General features: G+C 36.6%; 1 protein-coding gene across 1 annotated transcript in view; it reads right to left on the minus strand.

Moving 5' to 3' along the window:
- Positions 1-23,030, minus strand: part of CSMD2 (CUB and Sushi multiple domains 2) — a 1,001,023-nt gene that overhangs the window by 778,659 nt on the left and 199,334 nt on the right. The window contains exon 3 of the mRNA XM_051987630.1: positions 18,431-18,543. Coding sequence (XP_051843590.1) covers positions 18,431-18,543 — 113 coding nt within the window. The remainder of the gene's footprint in view (positions 1-18,430; positions 18,544-23,030) is intronic.

Consider the following 23,030-nt stretch of genomic DNA (forward strand, 5'->3'; position numbering starts at 1 on the left):
GACCATCATCATCATCATCATCATCATCATCATCATCATCATCATCATCATTCTTCTTTTCCTCGTCATCATCATGGGGCAGCCATTGTCAGGAACCACGAACTCTGAATCTATGGTATTCCTATTGACAGTCTTATCACCAACAAAGGGAGGCCAAATTTCTGGGACTGTCTTGTCAGTATGACTAAGGCTTGCTCCACTCGCCAAATCAAATAGAGGACCCTTTCCTCCCCTAAGCAAGTGCACTAGACATATTTTCACCCTACAAATAACCTTTGAGACTAAAGCATTCTCATTATTCTATGCTAGCATCCCTTATTTCCTTCTGTCCCATCATGCAGTTGTTGACACAGGCATAATGTGTATGCAAGTTTGTTCTCGACTGGGACTCTCCCTAACTCCTGCCTAATTCTCTAGATTCTACCCTTACTCTTCATTTCTTTAAATGGCCCTCTTCCCTCATAGCCCACTACTAAATAATTTTAATTTGCCCATGAGCTTTTCACGACAAGAAAGGAATCTTGTGACTATGATGAAGCTTTATGAGCTTTTCACATTCCTAACTGCTTTTCCAGAACCTGCTATTTCATCAATCATCATCATTATCCATAATTTTATATAAGATTTTGATTAGGTCATTGTGCTAAGAGCAAAGTTTGTTATTGTCCGCTCTCTGTCCCCATCTCCAGCACCAAAATTAGTTTGATTATTACACCTCAAATAGTTTTTTACTTCCCTATCATTAAGACTAGAGTAATTTCAGAAAGGTCTGGAGAGACTTACATGAACTGATGCTGAGCAAAATGAGCAGGACCAGGAGATCATTATATACTTCAACAACAATACTATATGATGATCAATTCTGATGGACATTTAACTTATACTTTAATATATTTAACACATATTGGTCTACCTGCCATCTGGGGGAGGGGGTGTGGGGAAGGAAGGGAAAAGTTGGAACAAAAGGTTTGGCACTTGTCAATGCTGAAAAATTACCCATGCATATATCTTGTAAATAAAAAGCTATAATTAAAAAAAAGACTAAAGTAAGATTGTAGTACCCTTTTTTTCTTATACAAGAAAACACTGTATACATGTATAAGGTATAGGAGAAGGATCCTACTCAGAGAATGTAAGGCCTGACTAGTTAACCAAGGCTGGTGGGGGAAAGGAGGTGGATAAGGAGCCATAAAGGCAGTCTCTCCTAATTAGAATACAAGTTCCTTGAGAATGAACACTTTCTCAAATGTTTCTAATTATATCCTAAGGGCTTGGCACTGTGTTTGTGACAGAGTAAATACATGATAAATATTTTTCATTTTTTAAAAAATAAATTCTTAATAAGCTAAAAGCAGACAGAGACGGTAAGTGTAACTTTAAATTGTGGCAGGGGGGCAGGCCTGCCCTGAGAGACATTCATAACATTCAGAGATAGAAAGACATTCAGAGAGAAGTACAATTCCAAACCCCTCATTATACAGATGGGGAATCTGAGGCCCATAGAAAACAAAAGTGACTTATTCAAAATCATACAGATAGATTCAATCAGGATTAGAAGTTTTCTTATTAAACTATCGTTTCAGATGTTGAAGAATGATACTTATAACCAGACAGGGTGGTGATAGATTTGCAGAATAAAACATACATTTTGGACATGACCAATATGGGAATTTGTTATTGGGCTTAATTGGGCATCTTTGTTAATTTTTTTCTTTTTCTGGTTGGGATGGAGAAAAGTGGGAAGTAAAACTATAAATTGATTGTTAGTTAATAGTTGAAAAATTATTTTTAAAAGTCCATAATTTGATTTAAAACAATTCTGAGATTCTACTTCATACCTACTAAATAGACAAACATTACAAAAAAAGGAAAAATTATAAATGCTGGAGGAAAAATAAAGATACTATTGCACTGTTGGTAGAGTTGTGAACTAGTCCAACCATTCTGGAAAACAATTTGGAATTATGCCCAAGAACTATAAAATTGTGTATGCCCTTTGACCTGGCAATATCTCTCATAAGTCAGCATTCCAAAGAAATCAAAGAAAAGAAAAAAATGTCTTTTTATACAAATATATTTATAGCCATTCTTTTTTTGTGGTGGCAAAGAACTAGAAATTAAAGTTATATCCTCAACTGGGGAATAGCTGAATAAGTTGGGGCACATGATTATGATGAAATCCTATTGTGCTGTAAAAAATTATGAACAAACCATGACAGCTCTTCTCAGTAATATAGTGATTCAAGACAATTACAATGGACTTGTGATGGAAAATGCCTCTACATGGTGATTAAAAAAAACTATGGATGCAGATTGAAGCATATTATCTTTGCTTTTCTTTCTCATGGTTTTTCCCTTTTGTTCCGATGTTTCTTTAACAACATGACTAATATGGAAATATGTTTAACATGATTGTAGATGTATTACCTAATACAGATTATTTGCTATCTTGGAAATGGGGAGAGAGAAAGATTTGGATCTCACAATCTTACAATACAAATGTTGAAATTTATCTTTACATATGATTGGAAAAAAACAATACTATTAAGTGGGAAAATGATAAGTAAAATGGTTTCAGAAAAATCCTGCATGACTTAAATGAATTTATAACTCAAGAGAAGTGATGCAAAGCAAAGGGAGCAGAACCAGAAGAATATTATATACAATAACAGCAATATGAAAAAACAATACTATTAAGCAGGAAAAATAAGTAAATGGTTTCAGAAAAATCTAGAATGATCGAAATAAATTTATAACTCAAGAGAAGTGATGCAAAGTGAAGGGAACAGAACTAGGAGAATACTGTGCACAGTAACAACAAAATGAAAGACTTGGCTGTTCTGATCAAGATTATGATCCAAGATAGTTCCAAAGGATCCATGATGAAAAGTGTTTTCTACCTCCAGAGAGAGAACTGATAAATTCTGGGTACAGGTTGAAGCATATTTTTTTCATTTTATTTTTCTTGGGGATTTTTGTGTGTTTTTTGCCACATGATTAAAATGGAAATTTTTTTACATGACTTCACATGTATAATTGATATATTGCTTACTTTTTCAAAAGGCAAAGGAGGGAAAAAAGGAAAGAAGAGAATTTTGAATTAAAAAATGTTAAATATGAGTGTTAAAAAGTTTTTTTACATGTCATTAGAAAATATTTAATGAAATAATTTTTGGCCTACTAAAATGGATGCTAAAATATATGTTTTGGTGCATTTCCTTGAAAAGAATATAGTTAGGGAAGTATGTTCTGTGCCTGGGGCCTTTTCTCTCCTCTCTCTTTGGCTTCTGAAGACTAAAGAAGCAAAAATTCATAAGAAGAAGTCCCAAACTCCTGACCCTCATTTTCTATTCCCAAACAACCCTCATTCTATCCAAGGAAGGGTTTAGAGCAAGTCATTCTTGTTCACAATTGACCTTCACTTACCAAATCTGACCTATTATTCCACTGAGGTCAAGCCCCTTTTTTCTCTCTCATTGGGAACTTGCAAATCAATACCTCAGTGACTCTTAGTGACCAGTGTGTCATGAAAAGATTATGTCTCCCTGTGAGGCTAGTGTAGGTGGGCTGTTCCTAGTTTAATCAGATTAGGCAGTGAATGAATGCTGATCCCTAAGTCTAAAGGATGTGGGGCTATTCTAGAGATGCTAGTCGATGAGCCAAAACCTCCTAGAACTTGGACTCATTCTTTACCTTTTTATTTATAGGTGGAGTATGCCTTCAACTCCAGCCCCAAAGTACTTCATTGCTTTGATTCCTCCTCCTTCTTGCCATCCCCCACCCAGTCATCTCAACTCAAATTGAACCATAAACTTTTATTAAGTACCTACTGTGTGCACAGCCTTATTAGTATATAGAGAAAAAAAGCATGGCTCCTGACCTCACAAAGTTGGGTTTTACTGTGGTTATAAAACACTGCCCAAACTGTGCTTTTGACAAACATATATATTTCCTGTTCCAATACTAGCCTCCTCATTATTGCTCACACAGACTTACTTGTCTCAGTCTCCACCTCAATCACTCACCTCAGCAGAATTCCACACTGCTGTCCTGTTTCTCTGATTCCCACCCACAGAAAAATCAGCATAATTTCAAGCAAAACATAGTATCTACCTTGGACAGTATCCCAGGTTTATTTGCTTATAGCTGGTGCATATCAATCGAGTAAGTTTGGATCTTAAACTATTTCTATTTTTCATCCACATTTGGAAAAAAAAAACAGCCTGTTATCATGGGAAGAACACTGAACTTGAAGTCTGAGTTTCTTGGTTTTCTCATCTGCAAAATGGGTATAATAAAATCTATTCTGCCTACCTCACAAGGGTAATTGGGCTTTTTTGATTCCTTCTGTCACTAATGCTACCCTCTCTGATACTATCTGCCATCTACTCTGTACATCTTGCATTTACCTTTTTATTTAAATATAATCTGCCTTTAAAACGTGATATCCAGGGTACTGTTTCTAGCGGGCCTTGGTATATAGCAAGTACCTAATAAATGTTTTTTGACTTATTAATAAATATCAAGTATAATATTGTACAATCAGTTTTTGCTATGGATAAGGCACTCTACCAGGCCTTGTTGGGTATTGCAGATTTGAGGTGGAAGAAACCTTTTAGCCTATGTAGCTCATCCCTCACATTTTACAGACAAGATGAGAGGTTTCAATTATGTAATCAGAGAGAAGGCTAGGATTCAAGTCCTAAAGGACTTGGATTCCTCTAGGAATGCAATGTGGCAAGAGAATAATGGCAAGAGAAAGGAAGAGGTAAGGTGCTAAACTCCTTTAAGAGATAAGGAAAGATGAGTTGGGAGCCAGTAAAGAATAGCCACCATAAATCTGATTGGTAAATCTTGATTCTATGAGCTTCAAATGAAGAAAAGTTACTGAATTATGACTGAGAAAGTAAAAGTCCAGAAGTGACAATGAAGAACAATGAGTATTTGGTATTGAAGGACCAGTGTGTTGGATGGAACGAGTGAAGATACAGACAGCAGTAAAGTGATGGTAATTTTCAGTTTAATCTCCACTATACCAATGGCTCTTGGGATCAATATAACATTTTCCTATCTCTAGTCTATTTGTGGTAAATGTTCCCCAATTCCTCAAACTTTCACTCCTAATGATACTTACTTCTTCAAGCCTGAAAACTTAAATATTGACTCCTCTTTCTACTTATCACTACATTCTGTTTCTCCCACCCCTAGTTCTGTCTACTGGAGCCCTCCAGAGCAGCTGAACTGAAATTATTGAGACTAGAGAGGTTTTCAAAAAAGAATGTAGATATTTTGCTCATCTGAAGTATAGTTTTGGGCAAGAAATACTCATTTATAGAATGTATAGCTTTGCTTTTCAACCATTAAGTGGATAGTACTAGCTGGAGGCAAAGGCAAAATTTATTTGAACATTCCACTTTGGGTGACAAGTGTCCCATCATTTCCATGGGACTTTGTATCCATGACTAAAACACCAGTGCCTTGCTCTGAACCAAAAACTATATCTCCAGGGATTATCCCATTTTACTGAGATGCTGTTATTATAAATGATCTAATCACTTGTATTCAGCCCTTGGAGTTGCTAAGAGAAGGGCAGAGATGGGAGTTTGGCCATGAAGAAAAACATTCAGCTTGCTGGATAGAAATAATTAATCAAGTCTTTATACAAAGTCACTGAATGTGAATGATGGAAAATATGTCTAGAAAAGCACAGTGGAGAAGGCTGGGGAGAAAGGCACTGAACAAGGATGCCACCTTGAGGATCATCTAATATAAATGAGACTCCATAGGCAAAGTATAAAAAAAAGCTAACGGTGAACTTTTGGGGATCTTAAATATAGAGCTGAACAGGTCAAAGAGGTCATCTAGTACAATTTTCTCCTTTTACATATGAGGAAATGGAGGACTATAAAGGGCTTGTCATTTTCTTTTCTACCTCATTTACTAGATGAGGAAACTGAGGCAAACAGGATTAAATGACTTAGATAGGGTCACACAACTAGTAAGGATCTGAGATTGAATTTAAACTCAAGTCTTCCTGACTCCATATCTGGTGCTCTATGTACTTAGATGCCCTCTCCCCAGTGTCAAACTGATATCTTTAAACATAGGTCTGCTCATGTAAACCTTACACAAAAAACTTTAGGGATTCTAGAATAAAGTATAAACTTCTCATTTGGTATTTCAAGTCCTTCACAATTTTATTACAACATCTTTTCAAACAGATTTCACATGACTTACCTTTAAGCACTCTATTATAGGCAAACAACCCTATTTGTCATATATCAGATGTAACATTCTTTTTTCTGCTTAATGATATTTTATTTTTTCCAATTATATGCAAAGATAGTTTTCAACATTCATTTTAGTAAGATTTTAAATTCTGAATTTTTCCTCTTCCCTCTTTTTCTTCTTTCTCTCTTAAGATAACAAGCAATCTGATATAAATTATATATGTATAATCACATTTATAACATTCTATTTCCCATATATATTTCTCTGGAATACATTCCCTTCTCACCATTACTACTTTGAATATCTAGCTGTATTTAAGGTTGTATTTAAGTGCCACTTCTTGTGCTAGACTTTTATCCTAGGTATTAATGCTCTCTCACAAATCAATTTGTATTTGCTTTTATGTATTTTTAAATTTACTTATCTGTGGGCATATTGGAATCTCCCAAAAGACTGGAATGTCCTTGAGGGAAAGAATGCTTTTTGTTTTTATTTTTGTATAAGCAACATACAGTATATTACCTGTCACGTGGTAGATAACTGCTCATCATTGAATTAAAGGAAATTTTTCATCCATTCATTCAGCCTCTGCTTAAAAATCTTTAGAGAAAGAACTCACTTCCTTAGAAGGAAGGCAGACCATTGTACTTTGGGATAATCATTAAGTTGTTTTTCATTAATTTGTGCTAAAAAAAACTAGTAATTTTTTAAATCACTGCTATTGATTGAAATTAGGTGCCTCAGAAGAGAAAGGAAGATTTTGGATATGAATATTGTGTTAAGATGGTAAAAGAAAAAGAAAAGAAATCTAGGTTGCAGATTAAAATATAAAATTGATAAGATCTAGAGTGTGACAGAATGTACCTAATGTGGACTAGTCAAATATATATTTTCAGGAGATACAGAATCACAAACTCTGAATATTAATGGCAATCATTGCTAACATTTAAAAAGAACTTCTTTGAAGGTCATTTAATCCAACCTGGACCAACACAAGAATCCTCTCTATAACATATCCAGTAAATGACTATCCAGCTTTCAATTTAAGATCTTAAGTGAGAGAGAACCCACAATGTCCCAGTGTAGGCAATTCCACTTTGGCTTGTCTCAAATTATTAGGCTATTATACCCTTCATTCATTCTAAATTCATTCTAAGTCTCTCTTCAGTTTCTACCTATTATTCCTAATTCAGCCCTCTACGGCCAAACAGATTAAGTCTAAACCATCTTCCATATGACAATCCTTGAATATTTAAAGATACCTATCATGTTCATTTATGTTTTTTCTTCTCCAGGCCAACTATCCCTGGTTCCTTTACCTAATAACTACAAAAAAACTAACTTTAAAGTGAAGATGGAGATAGAAAAAACTGCTCACATCTTTCTGTCAAGCAAGAAATCACAAAATATAATAGCTATAACATAGAAGAAGAACCTCAATGAAAGGACCAATGATTCAAAAGATACAACAAGAAGAGAGACGGGAATTCAATCCATGGCCTCAGATACCTAGATACAAATTTACAAAACATAGGTAATAAAGTAAACTAGGGAAACTACTACAAGGAAATAAACTCAACTTCAAAGATACCACTGATAGTTGGTAAATGGGACCCATGAGTGGAATAAAGCTAAAGGAAGATTAAATATATTTTTAAAAGAACAGAATCAAATAAGGGAATAGTAGAATACAATTGTACATAAGGAAAATAAACAAATACTAGTATGATGAAATCCATGAATGTTCTTTGAGTGAAGTAATAACAGAGAAAAATAGCTGATAATGTATGAATATATTACAGATCACCAGACCAGAAAGAGAATTCACATCAATAAACAGATCCCAAACTTAAGATGAAGGAATGATATAACAGTCATGGGCAATTTCAACTATTTGAGCTTCTGATGTTTTGTTCTATGCAAAAGTAGGAAAGGCAATTAAGGCAAATGAAGAATTTAAGTATATTGTATCACTTAAAAGGTAGAGGTAGGTGATTTGTCTGACATCAATATTTCAAACTGAATTATGGTCAGCAGGAAAGTATTAGTAGAAATGAATGAGACCTAGAGAAGAAGTGATTATCACCTTAGAATTTATGGGGAAAAATAAGAGGAAATCTGGTCATAACCCAACATGAAGCCAAGACTTTAAGAGAGGGAATGAAAAAAATTCCAAAAAATTATAGTTCTATTTTTATGTCTTAAAATTATGTAGTTGAAGCTGGCCCAAGATTAGTAAGTAGCTCTCAAAAATGAAATTTTGAATTCACAAACAAAACAGATTTTGATGAGGAAGAAAAAGGGGAGCTATTTAAGGAGACCAATATGAACTCATAGGAACTTGTTAACAAACTTTAAAATATTTTGAATACATATATGAAAGAAAGCAAAATAGGTAATGAAAAATGAATACAAAAGAACACAACAGTTTTATAAGATTAGTGTTAGGAGCACCAAATGCTCACACTTATCTGAGACTAGTGATAAACACTAAAAATAATTGAAAGAATTTCAGTTCTTTCAATTGAGGCAAATGGTAATTCAAATGGAGGAAAAGGGCAAGTTAAAGGAAGAATAGGACTCCTATTGGGGATGTTCAGGGAAGACCAACAAAAGTTTGGGGAAGGGGAAAGGAAGACCAACAATTATTACATTGCTTCTATTTTATGTACCAAGGAGAATGGTCTTCAGGCCAGGAAGGTTGCTCCACAAAAAAAAAAAAAATGGCTGATCGGGAATTAATAGCAAAGTTAAAGGATGATATTTTTGAAAGAACACATTCAATAAGCTCAAGCCACCAGGCTCAGATGAAGTATTTATCACTTAAAAGTACTGTGTATATACTGAAAGAAATGGCAAGTGGTTAGCTGAGCTATTGTCAGTGATCTCTGAAATCTCTGAAAGTAAACAATAGAGGTATAACTAGAAATCAGCAATTTTTAAAAAAAAGAAAAAATAAGGAAAAGGGTGGAATTCTGAAACAATAGGATAAAAAGTTTCATTTTATTCCTGGCAAAATTTTCATAGATAATTAAAGGGATGGTTTGTGAGCATTTAGAAATAAAAGTAATGATGACTAGAAGCCAACTTGGCTTCATTCAAAATAACTCCTGCCAAACTAATCTTTCTTTCTTTTTTCTTCTTTTCTTTCTTTCTTTCTTTCTTTCTTTCTTTCTTTCTTTCTTTCTTTCTTTCTTTCTTTCTTTCTTTCTTTCTTTTTTCTTCTTCCTTCCTTCCTTCCTTTCTTTCTTTCTTTCTTTCTTTCTTTCTTTCTTTCTTTCTTTATTCCTTCCTTCTTGCCTGCCTCCCTCCCTTCCTTCCTTCCTTCTTTTCTTTCATCCTGCCTTCTTGCCTTGTCTCCTTTTTTTTTTTTTTTTGGCTAGGAATTAGACTAGGGAAATGTTATAGAAATAGTATACTTGGATTTTCAGCAATTTAACAAAATATTCCATACTTATTCACAACATGAAGAGTCATGACAAACTAATAGTCAAGTTGGTTAGATTTGGACCTAGCTAAATGATCAGATCTAAAAAATGGTCAGTATAAACACAGAGAAGGGTTTATTTTGGAGTACCTCTGGGATCTGTCCATGGTACTATTCAATTGACATTTTGACTGTGTAACAATATCAGTGACTTGACTGAAAACACAGAAAGAATGAATGTTTTATTTTCTGATGACACAGTTAGCATATTAAGTGATACAATCTGTATCCCAAAATACCTTGACATGGTAAGATAGTCCAAATTTAATAATATAAAATTTAATTTACATAAATGTAAAGTTTTAAACAGGTTTGGAGCAGTACAGGATTTTTAGTGAATTTCAATCAATATTAGTCAACAGTATAAGTTAAGATGGAGGCCAAAAAAGCTATTCCAACACTACTCTGTACATAATCTAGTATTCAATTGAAGGAATGTGATAGTTATATTGTCTTCTGTCCAGGTCAAGTCTTATCTGGATACATAATATGCACTTAATTAATACTTGCTATTTTTACCCTTTCTCCTTTTTCAAATACAGAAACTAAAGCTTAGAAATGTTCAAAACGTTGCCCATGGGCACAAAACTATCAAGTGTCAATGGAGAGTTAGAATCCAGTTAGGACAGCATTCTTTTCACTCTGTCATATAGCCTTCTTAAAATGTGTTGAACCATATTTTGAATGAATGAATCTTATCTGAATTAATGTCATCAATTCATAGAAAATATACTTTTTAGTGTGCTCAGTTTCCCAAGAAATACACCATGGGTTTTACAGAAAGCAAACCTCAGTCTCAAGATAAACTGTCAATCTAAGCTCCTCTTCAAAGGGAAATTCTTCCTTCAGACCCTAAATGTTTTTTCCCTGTGAAGTAGATGGCAGGTATTTTTTTGAATGTAACTTCCAAACAATAGTCCTAGATAGAACACTTCTGTTAGAGAGTTAAGTTCATAAGCCCAGCCTGATGGCCAGTATCTTTCCACTCCACTTTCATCCCAAAAGACTCGGGATTGGACAAAGGTCAAAACACAGCCTCTTTCAGGTAAATTCTACTTTTAGTGAGTTGAAGAGAGAGAGAGACAGAGAGACAAAAGCAATAGACATAGAGAAACAGAGACAGGGAGATATAGAGAACAGGAAAAAGGGAAGGGAAGGGTGAAAGAAAATGAGGAAAAGAAAAGAGAAAGTAGAAAGATGAAGAAAAGGACAGTGAAGAATTGGAGGGAGAAGGGGGAAGAGTAAGAAGGGAAAATGGAAGAAAGAAAGGAAGAGGAAGGGGAAAGGAGAGGATGTGAGATAAGAGGAGGAGCTCAAAAGGAAGGAAAAAGAAGATGGAAGTAGAAGAAAAGGAAAAGAGAAAAAAATAAAAGTAGAGGAAAGAAGAGAGAATAATGAGAGAAGAGGAGGAAGAGAAGGGAAAGGAAAGGAGAGAGAGAGAGTGAAGAGAGTGAGAGGAGAATGAGAAAAGAAGAATGGACGATGAGCAGAGAAGGGTCAATGTAAAAAAGGATCAGGGGGGAAAGGGAAGCAAAGAAAGATATAATTGAAGAGGGAAAAAGAAAGCAATTATTTGTGTCCTCTAAAGGTTGTCTTCTAAGGCTAATTACTAATATGGTACAGAATTCACTTTCAGAGGACTTTCTCTTGCACACTCCATTTTCATCTTCATTTCAATCAGTGGCTAAAAGGATACTCATGAAGTGGCCACCCAACACTGTGGGCCAAGGCCACATGCTCAGGAGAGTGATGTTATATTCCAAGTTGTCTGTCCCAAAAGCCAGTAATTAACTAGGGACAAGAAGAGGCAGAAAACCTAGCAGCAAACTCAATATGATCTCCCAATGTCCATTCAGACCCTAGCACTAGAGTTTCGGCATCTCCTCCCTCCCACAAACTCCTAAACATGAAACTGCTGATGTTCTACAGGACTTTTTCTTTGAATTGTTTTGCATTGGTGAAGAAAAGCTGTATTGAACTACCTGTACTCTCTTACCCAAAAGCCTTATGACCACTGGTACATGTTTTTGAGATTTCTCATAGGGTCAAGTCACTCTAAGAAAAGATGGGATCAAGATGGGAATTGCATCTGGGGCTAGAAATGGGATCAGTTTAGATTCATGATGGAATCTCATTCTTGGGCTTCAGAGGGAATCAAGCCAGCAGCCTTATCAAAAAAGAAAAGAATCTTGGAGATTGGGCTGAAAGCTACACCATACTTCCCCCTTTATCTTAGCCTAAGCAATCAGATAAGTGGATACAAACCCTATAGTGATTTTCTCCTAGGATCAAATGAGAATTCAAATCCAAGTTCCAGCAGTAAAAGGTTTAGGCTTCAGAGTTTCTCAGAATCCCCAAACCATGCCTGAGTTACTGTGGAAGGCTCTACCCAATGCCAGTAGTCATAAATCATAAGCCAGAAAGCATTGCCAGGTGAGCCAAGATGCCAGGATTTTGGCCTGGGTGCACAGATGATTACCTCAATAACCAGGAGTAGGAATGTAAGGGCTAGCCTGGCATAGAAAAGACAGGCAGCAGCCTGGCTGAGGGATGTCTGGCATCTACATTGATGTAAGGGAAAGAATTCCAAATTTGAAGTCAGTGGACCCAGATTTGAGTTCTGGCATTAATTTGCTATATAAGCGAAGACTGACATTAATCTACTATATGAGGAAAGATTGGATTAGTTAGACCATTCCTATGATCCTTGTTCTCTCTTAACTGCTTTTGATTCTATGGGCATTATCCTTTTCTCTTATAATAAAAACCTTTCTCTCTCACAAAGTGTCTAGGACCTAGAACTGTCATTGGCTCTCAGTCCCTGGGAAGCATTTTTATCGAGAATCAAGATTTCACAAGTGTACACGATATCCCAATGTGGAAATTCTCTTTCTCTAATGTGAATGGGTGGCCAGTTTGTATCTTAGAGTTTTTAAGAGTTGCAAAGGAACAGAGAATTGAATAATTTATCCAGGATCACAGGAACAGTATATATGTCAGAAGCAGGATCAGAACTGTTGTTCTTATTTTACTTTATCCACTTCTTAGTCGTTCCTCTAGAGTTTAAATGTAGCCTTAAAATGACCTATTGTGGCAATAACTTTGGCCTTTAAAAAAAAAAAGAATAGGATTACTGATTAGAACAAACTCAGAATAGTTAAGAATTAGTGGGGCTAGTGATTATAACTAGAGAATCTATTTCCTTAATCTTGTTCTACAAATGCATCTTTTAAAATACCTGATTCTGAATGAATGTGGTGTTGTATGCTGAGCTAATTTAATAAAGCATGCTATTCTGGATAAAAATAGGATAATGGAGAGGCAAAGCCAGTCTCCTTCTCTGGTAACCATGCCTACAAGTAAAATATGGCAATACAATGGCAAACAGGGCCACAGCCCTGGTACCCCTGCTCACCTGGCAGCAGCATATGATGCTTGTAGACAAAATACTGGATGAAGAAAATGAGCCTTCTGGGGAATGAAAATGCAAATCTAATATTAAAAAGCATGATACTAGAAATTCAGGATCATTCATGTTTCTTCTTCTGGGTGGGTGAGGGTGGAGGAATTCCTGAAGGATAAGAGAAATTTCATAAAATTATGGAAGGGGTCCCTAAAATTCACCCTACTTTCAGTCTGAAAGGTCGATGATCTCACTGGTATTCTTCACCGCTTGCTGAGATGAGGGAGCATAAAAGTGTAGTTTATAGCCAGCTGTCCCCATGGCGTGATAGAAGGGTTACTGGCAAAAAGATGGCCTCAAAATGTCTCCTTTGCCAGCTTGAAATTCCACTTGGCTCCTTTTAGCCTGAAAGGCTTTTTGTTAGATAAGAGTCCCCTATTAAAATGCAAATAGAAAAGAGACCACACGCTAATTAGAAGGAGAAGGCCACTGAAAAGGAGAGAAATGCCAGAAGCACCCAAGAGAATAATCAATGACTTCTCAGTTTACCTCTAAAGCCTTACTAAAATTTGGTTTGACACCTTGACTTGAGCAAGGATCTCCAAGGAATTGTGTTGATGGGGTGGGGGTGGGGGACCTCCAAAGAAATGATTTTGGAAAAGAATAGTAATCTCTGGGCAGAGAACAAGCAAAAGGATGGCTCTTGAGATATGATAAATCTGGGTTGGAAGACCAAGCCCTCACTATAATCAGAGGAGAATTCCAAGAGAATTTCAAGAGAATGACAAGGGAGGAGATAGATAGCCAAAGACAAAGAAAAAGAAGAAATAAATAGGAAAGACCATAGTGCCCAGTCTCCAGAAGACTTTCCTGGTAAAGCAGAAATTTAATAAGGAAGTAAACATGAATAGCTAAGGGGAAAAAAGGGAGAGAAAAGAAGTGGGGAGAGAAAAAGGAGGAAAGAAGGAGAAAGGCAGGAAGAAATAAGAATAACGAAGGAAAGATGATATGAAGATTAGAGAGAAAGAGGAAAGAAGGATACTCGAAAAGGGATAGAAGGGGGAAGAAAAGCTGTTAAGAGATGTGGTGAGTTACTGACAAACTTGGATGTCCTGTTGTCAAGAGGAACAAAAAGTCCACATTTAGGAGCATGGCTTGGTTACCTCAAACCATAGGCATGTGGTCAATGTGGAGTAAAAGCTGACTTCCTGAACAGAGTCCTATTGGCTGCTATTCCCCTGTAAGTCAAGATCTGTAGGGGATCAGAAACCCATTTAGGAAAACAGAAAAAAAAAAGTTAATTTCCTGAAGAAAGAATCACATAACCCATTCCTGACATTAATCTGAACTTGGGATGGGTGGGTGGAGATGGAAGGAGAGTTGCTCCATATTGTGTGGATAAATAAAAAGCTTATATTGCCCTTTTTTGAAAGACAGAGGCCTGCAGCCCTCAGGTGCATATATTGTTATGTGAGGTGTTCCTCACATCTCTATGAAGGCCACATCAAACCTGACCCTGCTTTCCACTGCTGAGAAGAGCACATTTCCCACACCATGAAAAACAAAGCTTTCTTCTGCTTCCAGGACTGAGCTTTGTCAAAGGTTCTGCTTTGCTGGGTCCCCCAAGAGCAGCCTCAGAACTAGTCTCCTGCAGGGCACAGAGAATAAAGAATGTGTCAAAATTTCTTTGAAAAACTCTAGTTGGGCACCATTCTCTCTGCTTTCCCGGAGGATGCCTGGGCCATTCTTCCCTCTCCAAGGGAAGGCAGCATGGAGTCCTTCCTTAGAGTTTCAGGTGGTACAATCACTGCCAACAACTTTGATAGGTGAACTGTGATTCTGAGCCCTTGAAAGTTAGTGGCTACATTTCTCTAGATCTTAGAACTTTGGATGACCTTGATTTGGTGGTTCTCCTGAGCTAGTTTCACAAGCAATCCCAAGAAGAAATGAAGCCATAGATAGTATAAATGGTTATCATGCCCTATATCTATCAGTCAGTGAGTAACTGAAAAACACAATCCAGAGAAAGTGGAACTAACGCAAATCTCACTGTGGATCTAATCCAAATATCACCGTGGGCACCTCTGGACTCTTCTACCTTGTGACTTTGTTAATCATGCTGGCAAGGATCTTTTGTATTCCTTCTCTTTCACAGTTGTCTAGATTAACAGAATTACAATAACCATAGCTAATATTATTTAGCATTTAAAACTTTACAAATCACTTTATATGTTTATTTGTTCAACTATATTTTAATTCCACAACCTATTATTTTCACTTACAATGGAACAAGAACTGCAGTTGGCTCTGGAGATCCAAAGATCAAGAAAAGTGTCACAGTATCTGCCCTCAAGGATCTTACCTTCTACATGGGGGAAAAGCTCATTCACAAATATAAAATAGGCACGTAAACAAATCAGATACAAAGAAATTCCTAGAAAATTAATTTCCAGGGGAATCAAGAGGTGTGTCTTCTAGGAGGTAGCACCTAAACTGAGTCTTAAAGGAAACTAAAAAGCAGGGATGAGAAGGATTGGGATTTTTCCCCCCTTTCTCAGTCTTAAACTGATCATGGTTTATGGGAGAAAGGACCAAAGTAAAGAGTAGAGCAAGGATTAATAATTTCTTCAGGGTTAAGTATTCCTTTATGGATGCAGATCACAGTCCTTTCCCCATGTGGATCTGTTTTGCTCATGAATTTAAAATTTCATTACTAAAAAAATAAAAAATAAATAAAATTTCATTCCTGAAAACTTCCCACTTATCTTAGGCCAACTCCCTCTGCAGAATGTTCGGTCTTGGCAGTCTACCTTTTTTTTCTCTAAATTCTTTGAAATCAACATCTCAGAATCTCTAGCACATACCAGATTATATTCAGCTCTTCTGTCATAAACTCTCAGGTGACCAGATCACTTTCTCCCAAGGGACCATAATTTCTAGCAACATAGCTGATAGGCTTTAATAGTTCCCAAGATTCAAAAATCCAACCCCCCTGTGGCCAATGTGCTGAGATTCTGCAATGTCAGCTAGACTGTTTCTTGGGTAATAGTGATGAAGACCAGCCTTAGTTTTCAACTAAAGGTCTTTCCAGCTTGGTGAGACCTGTCTGGGCTTAATGCTCTTAAATCTGGGAGAGCTTTGGGATCATAAAATCACAGATGTAGAGCCAAAATCTAACTTGTCCAATTTTCTCTTTTCACAGATAAGGGCTTATAACCAGAGAGGATAAATTATTTGCTCCAAATCACATGGACTTCAAATGGTAGGGCTACTTCTTTGCTATGATGACATGAAAAAAAAAAGAAACATTGGGGTGATATGACAATTCCAAAGGACTTATGATGAATAATACTATCCACTTTCAGAGAGAAAGAGAACTAATAAACTTCAAGTGCAGAATGAAGCATATTTTTTCACTTTATTTTCCTTGCCTTTCTTTTTAAACAATATGGCTACATAAAACAGAAATATGATCAACATGACTTCATATAATCGAGGGACTGGAGAGAAAAAGTAAATTTGGAATTCAAAATTTAAAAAAAACAAGAATTTCAGAAAATAAACAAAAAATATAAAAGAACAAAAAATTCATTGGGGATGACAAATGTACAGATGCATAAAAATTAATCCAAAAAGATAGGGAGGGCCAAAAAGTTACAAAATTCAGAGAAACCTAGGACTAGGCCAAAACCTTTGAGATAGTTAAGTAGTATAGTGGATAGAGTAAACTTGTGATGCTGAACATCTCATCACACATAGATCTGGGGTAATAATCCATCTGAAGAAGAAGAGGAGACAACTCTTACTCCATTAACATAAGACCAGAGAAGAACAGGGACTGCTAAACCAGGACCCTGGGAGGAGAGAGAATAAGGCTGACCTCAGCATTTTGGTAAAAGCCATATTCTCCTTCCTTGTCCTAGGGCTCTTTCAGGGTGTTTAACTCTTTCAGCCCCACTTACCGGTTTTTTGTTTTGTTTTGTTTTGAGGTTTTTTTACAGATTACATAGCACTAAGACATACTAAGTCAACTTCTAAAATAAGAAGTTGCTTCTGTAGGTGCTTCATTTAACTAGGAGAGACTAGGAATATATTTCATCCACCTGGCCCAAGAAAAACTATCAAGCTCCACAGGGAAGTATGTGTTTTCACATTGGGAAGAAACTTCAGTCAAGCTCTTTGCTCCATATCGTATCAAAGATCTGGAGCTGAGAGGGACCTTAGAAGCCTAATTTAACTCCCTCATTTTACAGATGAGAAAACTAAGAGTGATTTGCCCAAGATCACAAAGAAAAGCATTTGAGACAGGTTCTTTGACTACCTTTTTGCTTGTTTGATAGCATCAGGAATCCCAAGTTGTGACTATGGATCATCCTGCCTGGTTCTAGGAAGTCTTTCCAAGGGTTTCCTAAAGGTAACTGAGACCCTTTTGTATCTGCACAAACAAATATTTTTAAATCCATACTTCCTCAGTGGGACACTGCACCCTTGACCCTGAGATTCACTGTTTTCCAAAGACAAGGGGGTTTTGAACAGGGAGGACTCACTATCACATTCTGACAAGCTTGCTCCATTGGCCAACAGTCAACCCTCCTTTAGATCAGTAGTTGGGAAGTGGGTAGGCTGGGTTATTTCTGGATATCATGAGCAGCTGGGCAGAGACAAGTTTGCAATGACTCCCAGAGTCCTACCTCAGAGATTTTGTTTAAGGGACCTTGACTTTCATGCCTCATGCTTCTAAAAAAGGGGAAGAGAATCATCCTGATGCCTAACATAGTTTATTAGAATGCCTTCTTATTATAGATAAGACCTGGGTGCTCCACTAGTATCCATACAGAAATCATCAATAAACATTTATTAAGTATTTACTATGTGCTAGACACATTATTTGTTAAAGAAAGAAAGAAAAAGTCTGCTCTACAGGAGCTCACAGTCTAATGCAAAGAAAGCAACATACATTCAATTATATACAAACAAGTTACATATAAGATAAAGTGGAAATAATCAAGGGAAGAAATTGAAATTAAGAAGACCTGGAAAAGATTTCCTGTAGAAATTCAAGAGAAATAGAAGAATGATGGCAGCCCAGATGGTCTTCACTTACTTGCATCAAACAAGAAGACATAGTCAATGAAGGAAGACTATCTAGTCGGTGAAGGAAGTCTATCTGTAGCCACTATGTTAGAGTGCCTTTGACCTAGGGGCAAATACAGCCCATCATTCTCCTGTTGGAAGCACCTATTAAGCCATGTATTACCAGTACTAGCTGGAAGAGAGACAACAAGAAGCTTGAGTGAGAAGAAGCCTACCTTCATAGTTGGCGTGAAAGCCTTGGGCACTGACGGCATAGTCACTCACAAGCCACAGAGAGAGGATGACTCCTGTGCTGACAATGGGGGCAGGAAGCTGGAAACCTGTTAACCTGGAAGGCAGGAAAAAAGATAAATGAATTTTTAAGAAAAATGTTTAATCCCCTTACTCTCTTAAGTCAATATTTTGTCCCTCTGATCAGTTTTACTTAAATTGTTTTGATGTAAGTTTATTCCCATTAATTCTCTTCTCTCCCCCATATCTCTCCTCTCCCCTTCTCCTATATATTAACCCTTTCCCTAATTTGGAGGTTAAATTTCAATGATTGGTTTCTTTTTTCCCTTGTATTTATCTATTTCTTCTCCTATTTTCCCTTCTTTTTCTCCTTTCAGATAAGTAGTTAGTTCAAAATCCCAATCCAATATCTTCCAACATGTTTATTTTGAAAATGATTGTTTTCTAAACACCAATTCAATCACCAAAGACCTGAAGGCCAGGATGAATACCCATTAGGAAAGCTAGAAAGGATATTGCTGTTTAAGATAGAAGACTGATCTCTGAGGTCCTTTGGCTTCTGAATCCCCGGAACAATATGATGTGAATGATCTAAGCAAATTCCTTATGAGAGCCCAGAAGCCAGAGAAGTAAGGTAGGATCTGGCCTTTTGTGGAAATCAGTTAGGGAGTCCTGAATTCAAATCCCACCTTAAGCACTTCCCAGTTGGATGATTCTGGACAAGTTAATTGATTTCTCTGAACCTTGCTTTCCTCATCTGTAAAATGGAGATAATGATACCTATAATAGCTACCTCATAAGATTGTTCTATTTGATAATATATATGAAATTTCTTAAAATCTTAAATGGCCATATAAATATCATTTTTATTATTTGGTCTGTATCTGCAATCTCATACATGTCAGGAGATCCCTGGGGAGAAAGCTCTCTTCACCCAAGCAGAATGAGAAACTGGGAAACTGAGAGGTTAAATGGCAAGTTTAGAGTTACACAGTCAGTAGGTGTCACAGAAGGAACTTAACCCAAGGTCTTTTGGTTGACTTGTTTATCTACTGTGGCACTCTATAATGTGTCTGCACAAAAGAAATACTATTGATCTAGAAGGACTATATGGATGAGGTAGGATTTGTTGGAGCCTGATCACTTCAGGCTGCAGGAGCAGATGGGCAGGAGCCAACTCTCCTCCCAAGTCCATTTCTCTTGGTTTCCCAGTTTGTGTCTTATTTTCCACCTCAGAGTGCTTCATCCTAAGGTCTGCCCAGTGGCCTCTCCTTGTAACTCAGATTCCCAGGGGGAAAGTATGAGCTGCTACAAGCATTTCACTAGTATTTTAGCAGGTATCTCTTAGTCCAAAGTCCAGCAGTGGTATTTTTCCTCCCCCACACCCACCCTCAACCTCGGTGAGCATTGCCATCATTGATCCAGGTTCCACTGTCCCTTTGGCACCTCTGCTGGCATTTACAGAGAGTGCATCTCTGAAGTCTGATTTAACTCTATTAAGGCAATGCCCTCTCCAAGCAAGAAAGTCCCAGGAACAAGAAAAGCTTCTGGAAGATTGAATATTATTTTTAGGGAGTTATAAAATATCCTTTCTAGGTATGTGACCCTGCGCCATCAGTTTACCTCTTTTTGCCTCAGTTTTTTCATCTTCAAAATGAGAATAAAAATAGCTACTTCACAGGGTTGCAATAAGGACCAAATAAAATAATACATGTGAAGCTATTCACAAAACTTAAACATACTACATAAATGTTGGTTATTTTTATTATTGTTATTCACAAGAACAACAACAATGATGATGAGTAGGAAGAGGAGGAGGATTACAAAGATGGAAACATAAGGCTTAGTTTGGTAGGGCAGGCAATGTCAACATAAGACAGCTAAAAATGCTTTATTTTTCCTCCAATTATCCTAGAGTACATTATCTAGAAATCTCCCTTAGACCAATAATATTCTATATTGAATTCTAGTTATTTGTGTCTATGCCTATTGGGTATATCCATTGGGTATTAGTGGACAAGTGCAGAAGAGGTTTTTGAGGAACAAAGAAAATAAGACAGATACAATAAACTAGACAATTTGATTCAACATCTAGTAAATGCCTACTGTTTGCAGAACACTCTGCTAGAACCCGAAGAGACAGAAATATGTGCAGGGATAGAAGGAATATTGATTTTCTTGGAATACTAAAGTTAGAGTCATAGAATCTGAGTTAGAATTTTGGCTTTAGCACTTATTGGTTATGTGACTTTGAGCAGATCACTTAATATCTATTGGTCTCAGTTTTCTCTTTGGTAAAGTGAGGTTTAATGACTTATAAGGTCCTTTACGATTCTAAATCTTGAACATTATTCAGCAAAGTATAATCCCCTACCACTTGAATTTTATTCTAGTAGGGAGATTCAATACATACATATGCACAAATTATTATAATACAAAATTTATACAAAAAGCACAAAAAAACCATGTGAAGGATGAGGAAGGAAAAACCATTTCCACTTGGAAGCCAAGGGCTATTTACAAGGAAGGTATAACACTTGAGTGGAATCTTGAAGGAAGATAAGATTGCAGCAGGTGGAAATGTGGGGAAATTAGAAGGTTTAGGGGTCATCAGAAAGGCTAAAGGTGAGTTTAAAGAACCCAAAGGAGTGAGGATACTATCAGATTTTTAAGGAACAAGCTAATGATCCTCAGTCAATAAGAAGTGGGCTTCAGAGAGTCAGAGAACCCCAGAATTAGATGGCACCTCAAAAGTCTTTAGCCCAAGTCAACTAATGCAGATATCTACACTGTAACATCTTTATCCTTACTTAAAGACCTCCAATAATGAATAACCTGCCACCTCCCAAGATAGCCACCAATGGACATATCTAATTGTAGGGATTTTTAAAAATCTATTTTAAATATAATAAGTTCAAAGTATGTTAGGTTTTTTCCTCTCCAGTGATAGAAATGCACTGAATTATCCTCACTCTCTCACCTAATTTTTTTTTTGTAGTTAAGGGGGCTTTCAAAGGAAAGCTGCCTCTGGATAAGGGTGCATAATCATTTGGCATTATGCTAAGTCTAGAACTATGGATTCATAACATTTTTGCTGATCATACTCTTTTATACAGCTCTAAATAATAAATTAAACACGGAAGGATCATTACAATAGGAGCATTACAAAAGAAGTTCACCACCTATATTCTCTATATTAAAATGAGAGTGGAAATAAAAAGAAATACATTATAATAGGAAGGACTGAAAGATAGCTAGGAAAAAAATAACTTTCAGGTGATAAATATCATTTAGCCCCCAAACAGGTAACAAAGTCAAGGCATGGAATCCCTTCTTCTCTGTAGACATCTTAAAGTTCCATAGCAATTCATCTGTAACAGACTACCTTGGGACAGAGTGAAGGCTTGGATGAGCTACCAAATCCCTCCTACCCCTTAATGTATATCACCATAGTTGTCTTTCTTTGGAGTAAGATTGAAGCCTCAATGCCATGCTTGATTGTGATCAATGGCACTACCTTGCAGTTAAGTGACTGCTAAGATGGCAGACTCCTTTCTTAGTAAAATAATAGTTTTATTACAAAAGTTGGTTCTGTGATATTTCAACTGGCATTAAAGATTCCAAGGCCCTAATTCCTTGATACCACATTGACACAAGCTGTGAATGGCTAATGTACATTGTCAGCAAACAATTACAGTTAAGAACTCACAATATATTGCGTTGCAATTACAGAGACAATTTACATAGGGATTTTCACCGAGCTCATATTTAGCAATACTCTGGCACTTTCAGTGTGCTAGAAATAAATCTAGGCAAAATGTTCTTCCTGCCTGAGAAAGGACCTGTTCAAACATACCAGCCATTGGGAGTCTCAGCAGGAGGGAGGTGGTACGGGCTAGGATCTTTCTTCACCACCTAAGAAAGTATCATTGTTAGGTAAACCTCCAGAATAGGAACCAAACCCAAAGAGCTATTGGCAGAAGCTGCTGAAACTGCATGCCAAGAACTACAAACACAAACTTTTAGATCTTGCCATCCTTTATTTGACACATGGAAAGAATGAAAGCACAGTTTGATAATGAATGGAGACATTTTAGATTTGAAAATCTTATTAGAGGAATATGGTAACTTTATCTTGGGGGAAAGGGCTAGAAATAGCCTTAGATTTTCTGTTAGTTATGCTTTTCTGTCAACTGCTAAACACAGAAGGAAATGGCCTTTTATAAAAGTCTGATGTTCACAATATATTTTAAGTCACTCTTTTTCATCTTTAATCAGTTTTATTTTCCATTCCACTCTCCCTTGAGCATGACTATCTTTGTGTTTCCCCTTAGCAGAGTGACCTAGGAGGTTTGGGTATTGCTTATTATTGAGTGCTGTGTGGGGGAGTTAGTTGATAGCTTGTTAATGACTAACAGCCTGTGGGTTGGCAGGTAAGACATGGTAGGCTAAGTATATATGAAAGCAGCATTTTTCTGAAACTGCCTGACCCAGAGATTGTTTTGGACAAAGAAATAGGCAGTTTCAAGATGGAAAACAGAAAAGAATGATATTTTTTTGCTCTTTAGCAGAGATGGACACCAC

The sequence above is a fragment of the Antechinus flavipes genome, chromosome 3 (genome assembly GCF_016432865.1).
Source record: "Antechinus flavipes isolate AdamAnt ecotype Samford, QLD, Australia chromosome 3, AdamAnt_v2, whole genome shotgun sequence".
Taxonomy (NCBI): domain Eukaryota; kingdom Metazoa; phylum Chordata; class Mammalia; order Dasyuromorphia; family Dasyuridae; genus Antechinus; species Antechinus flavipes.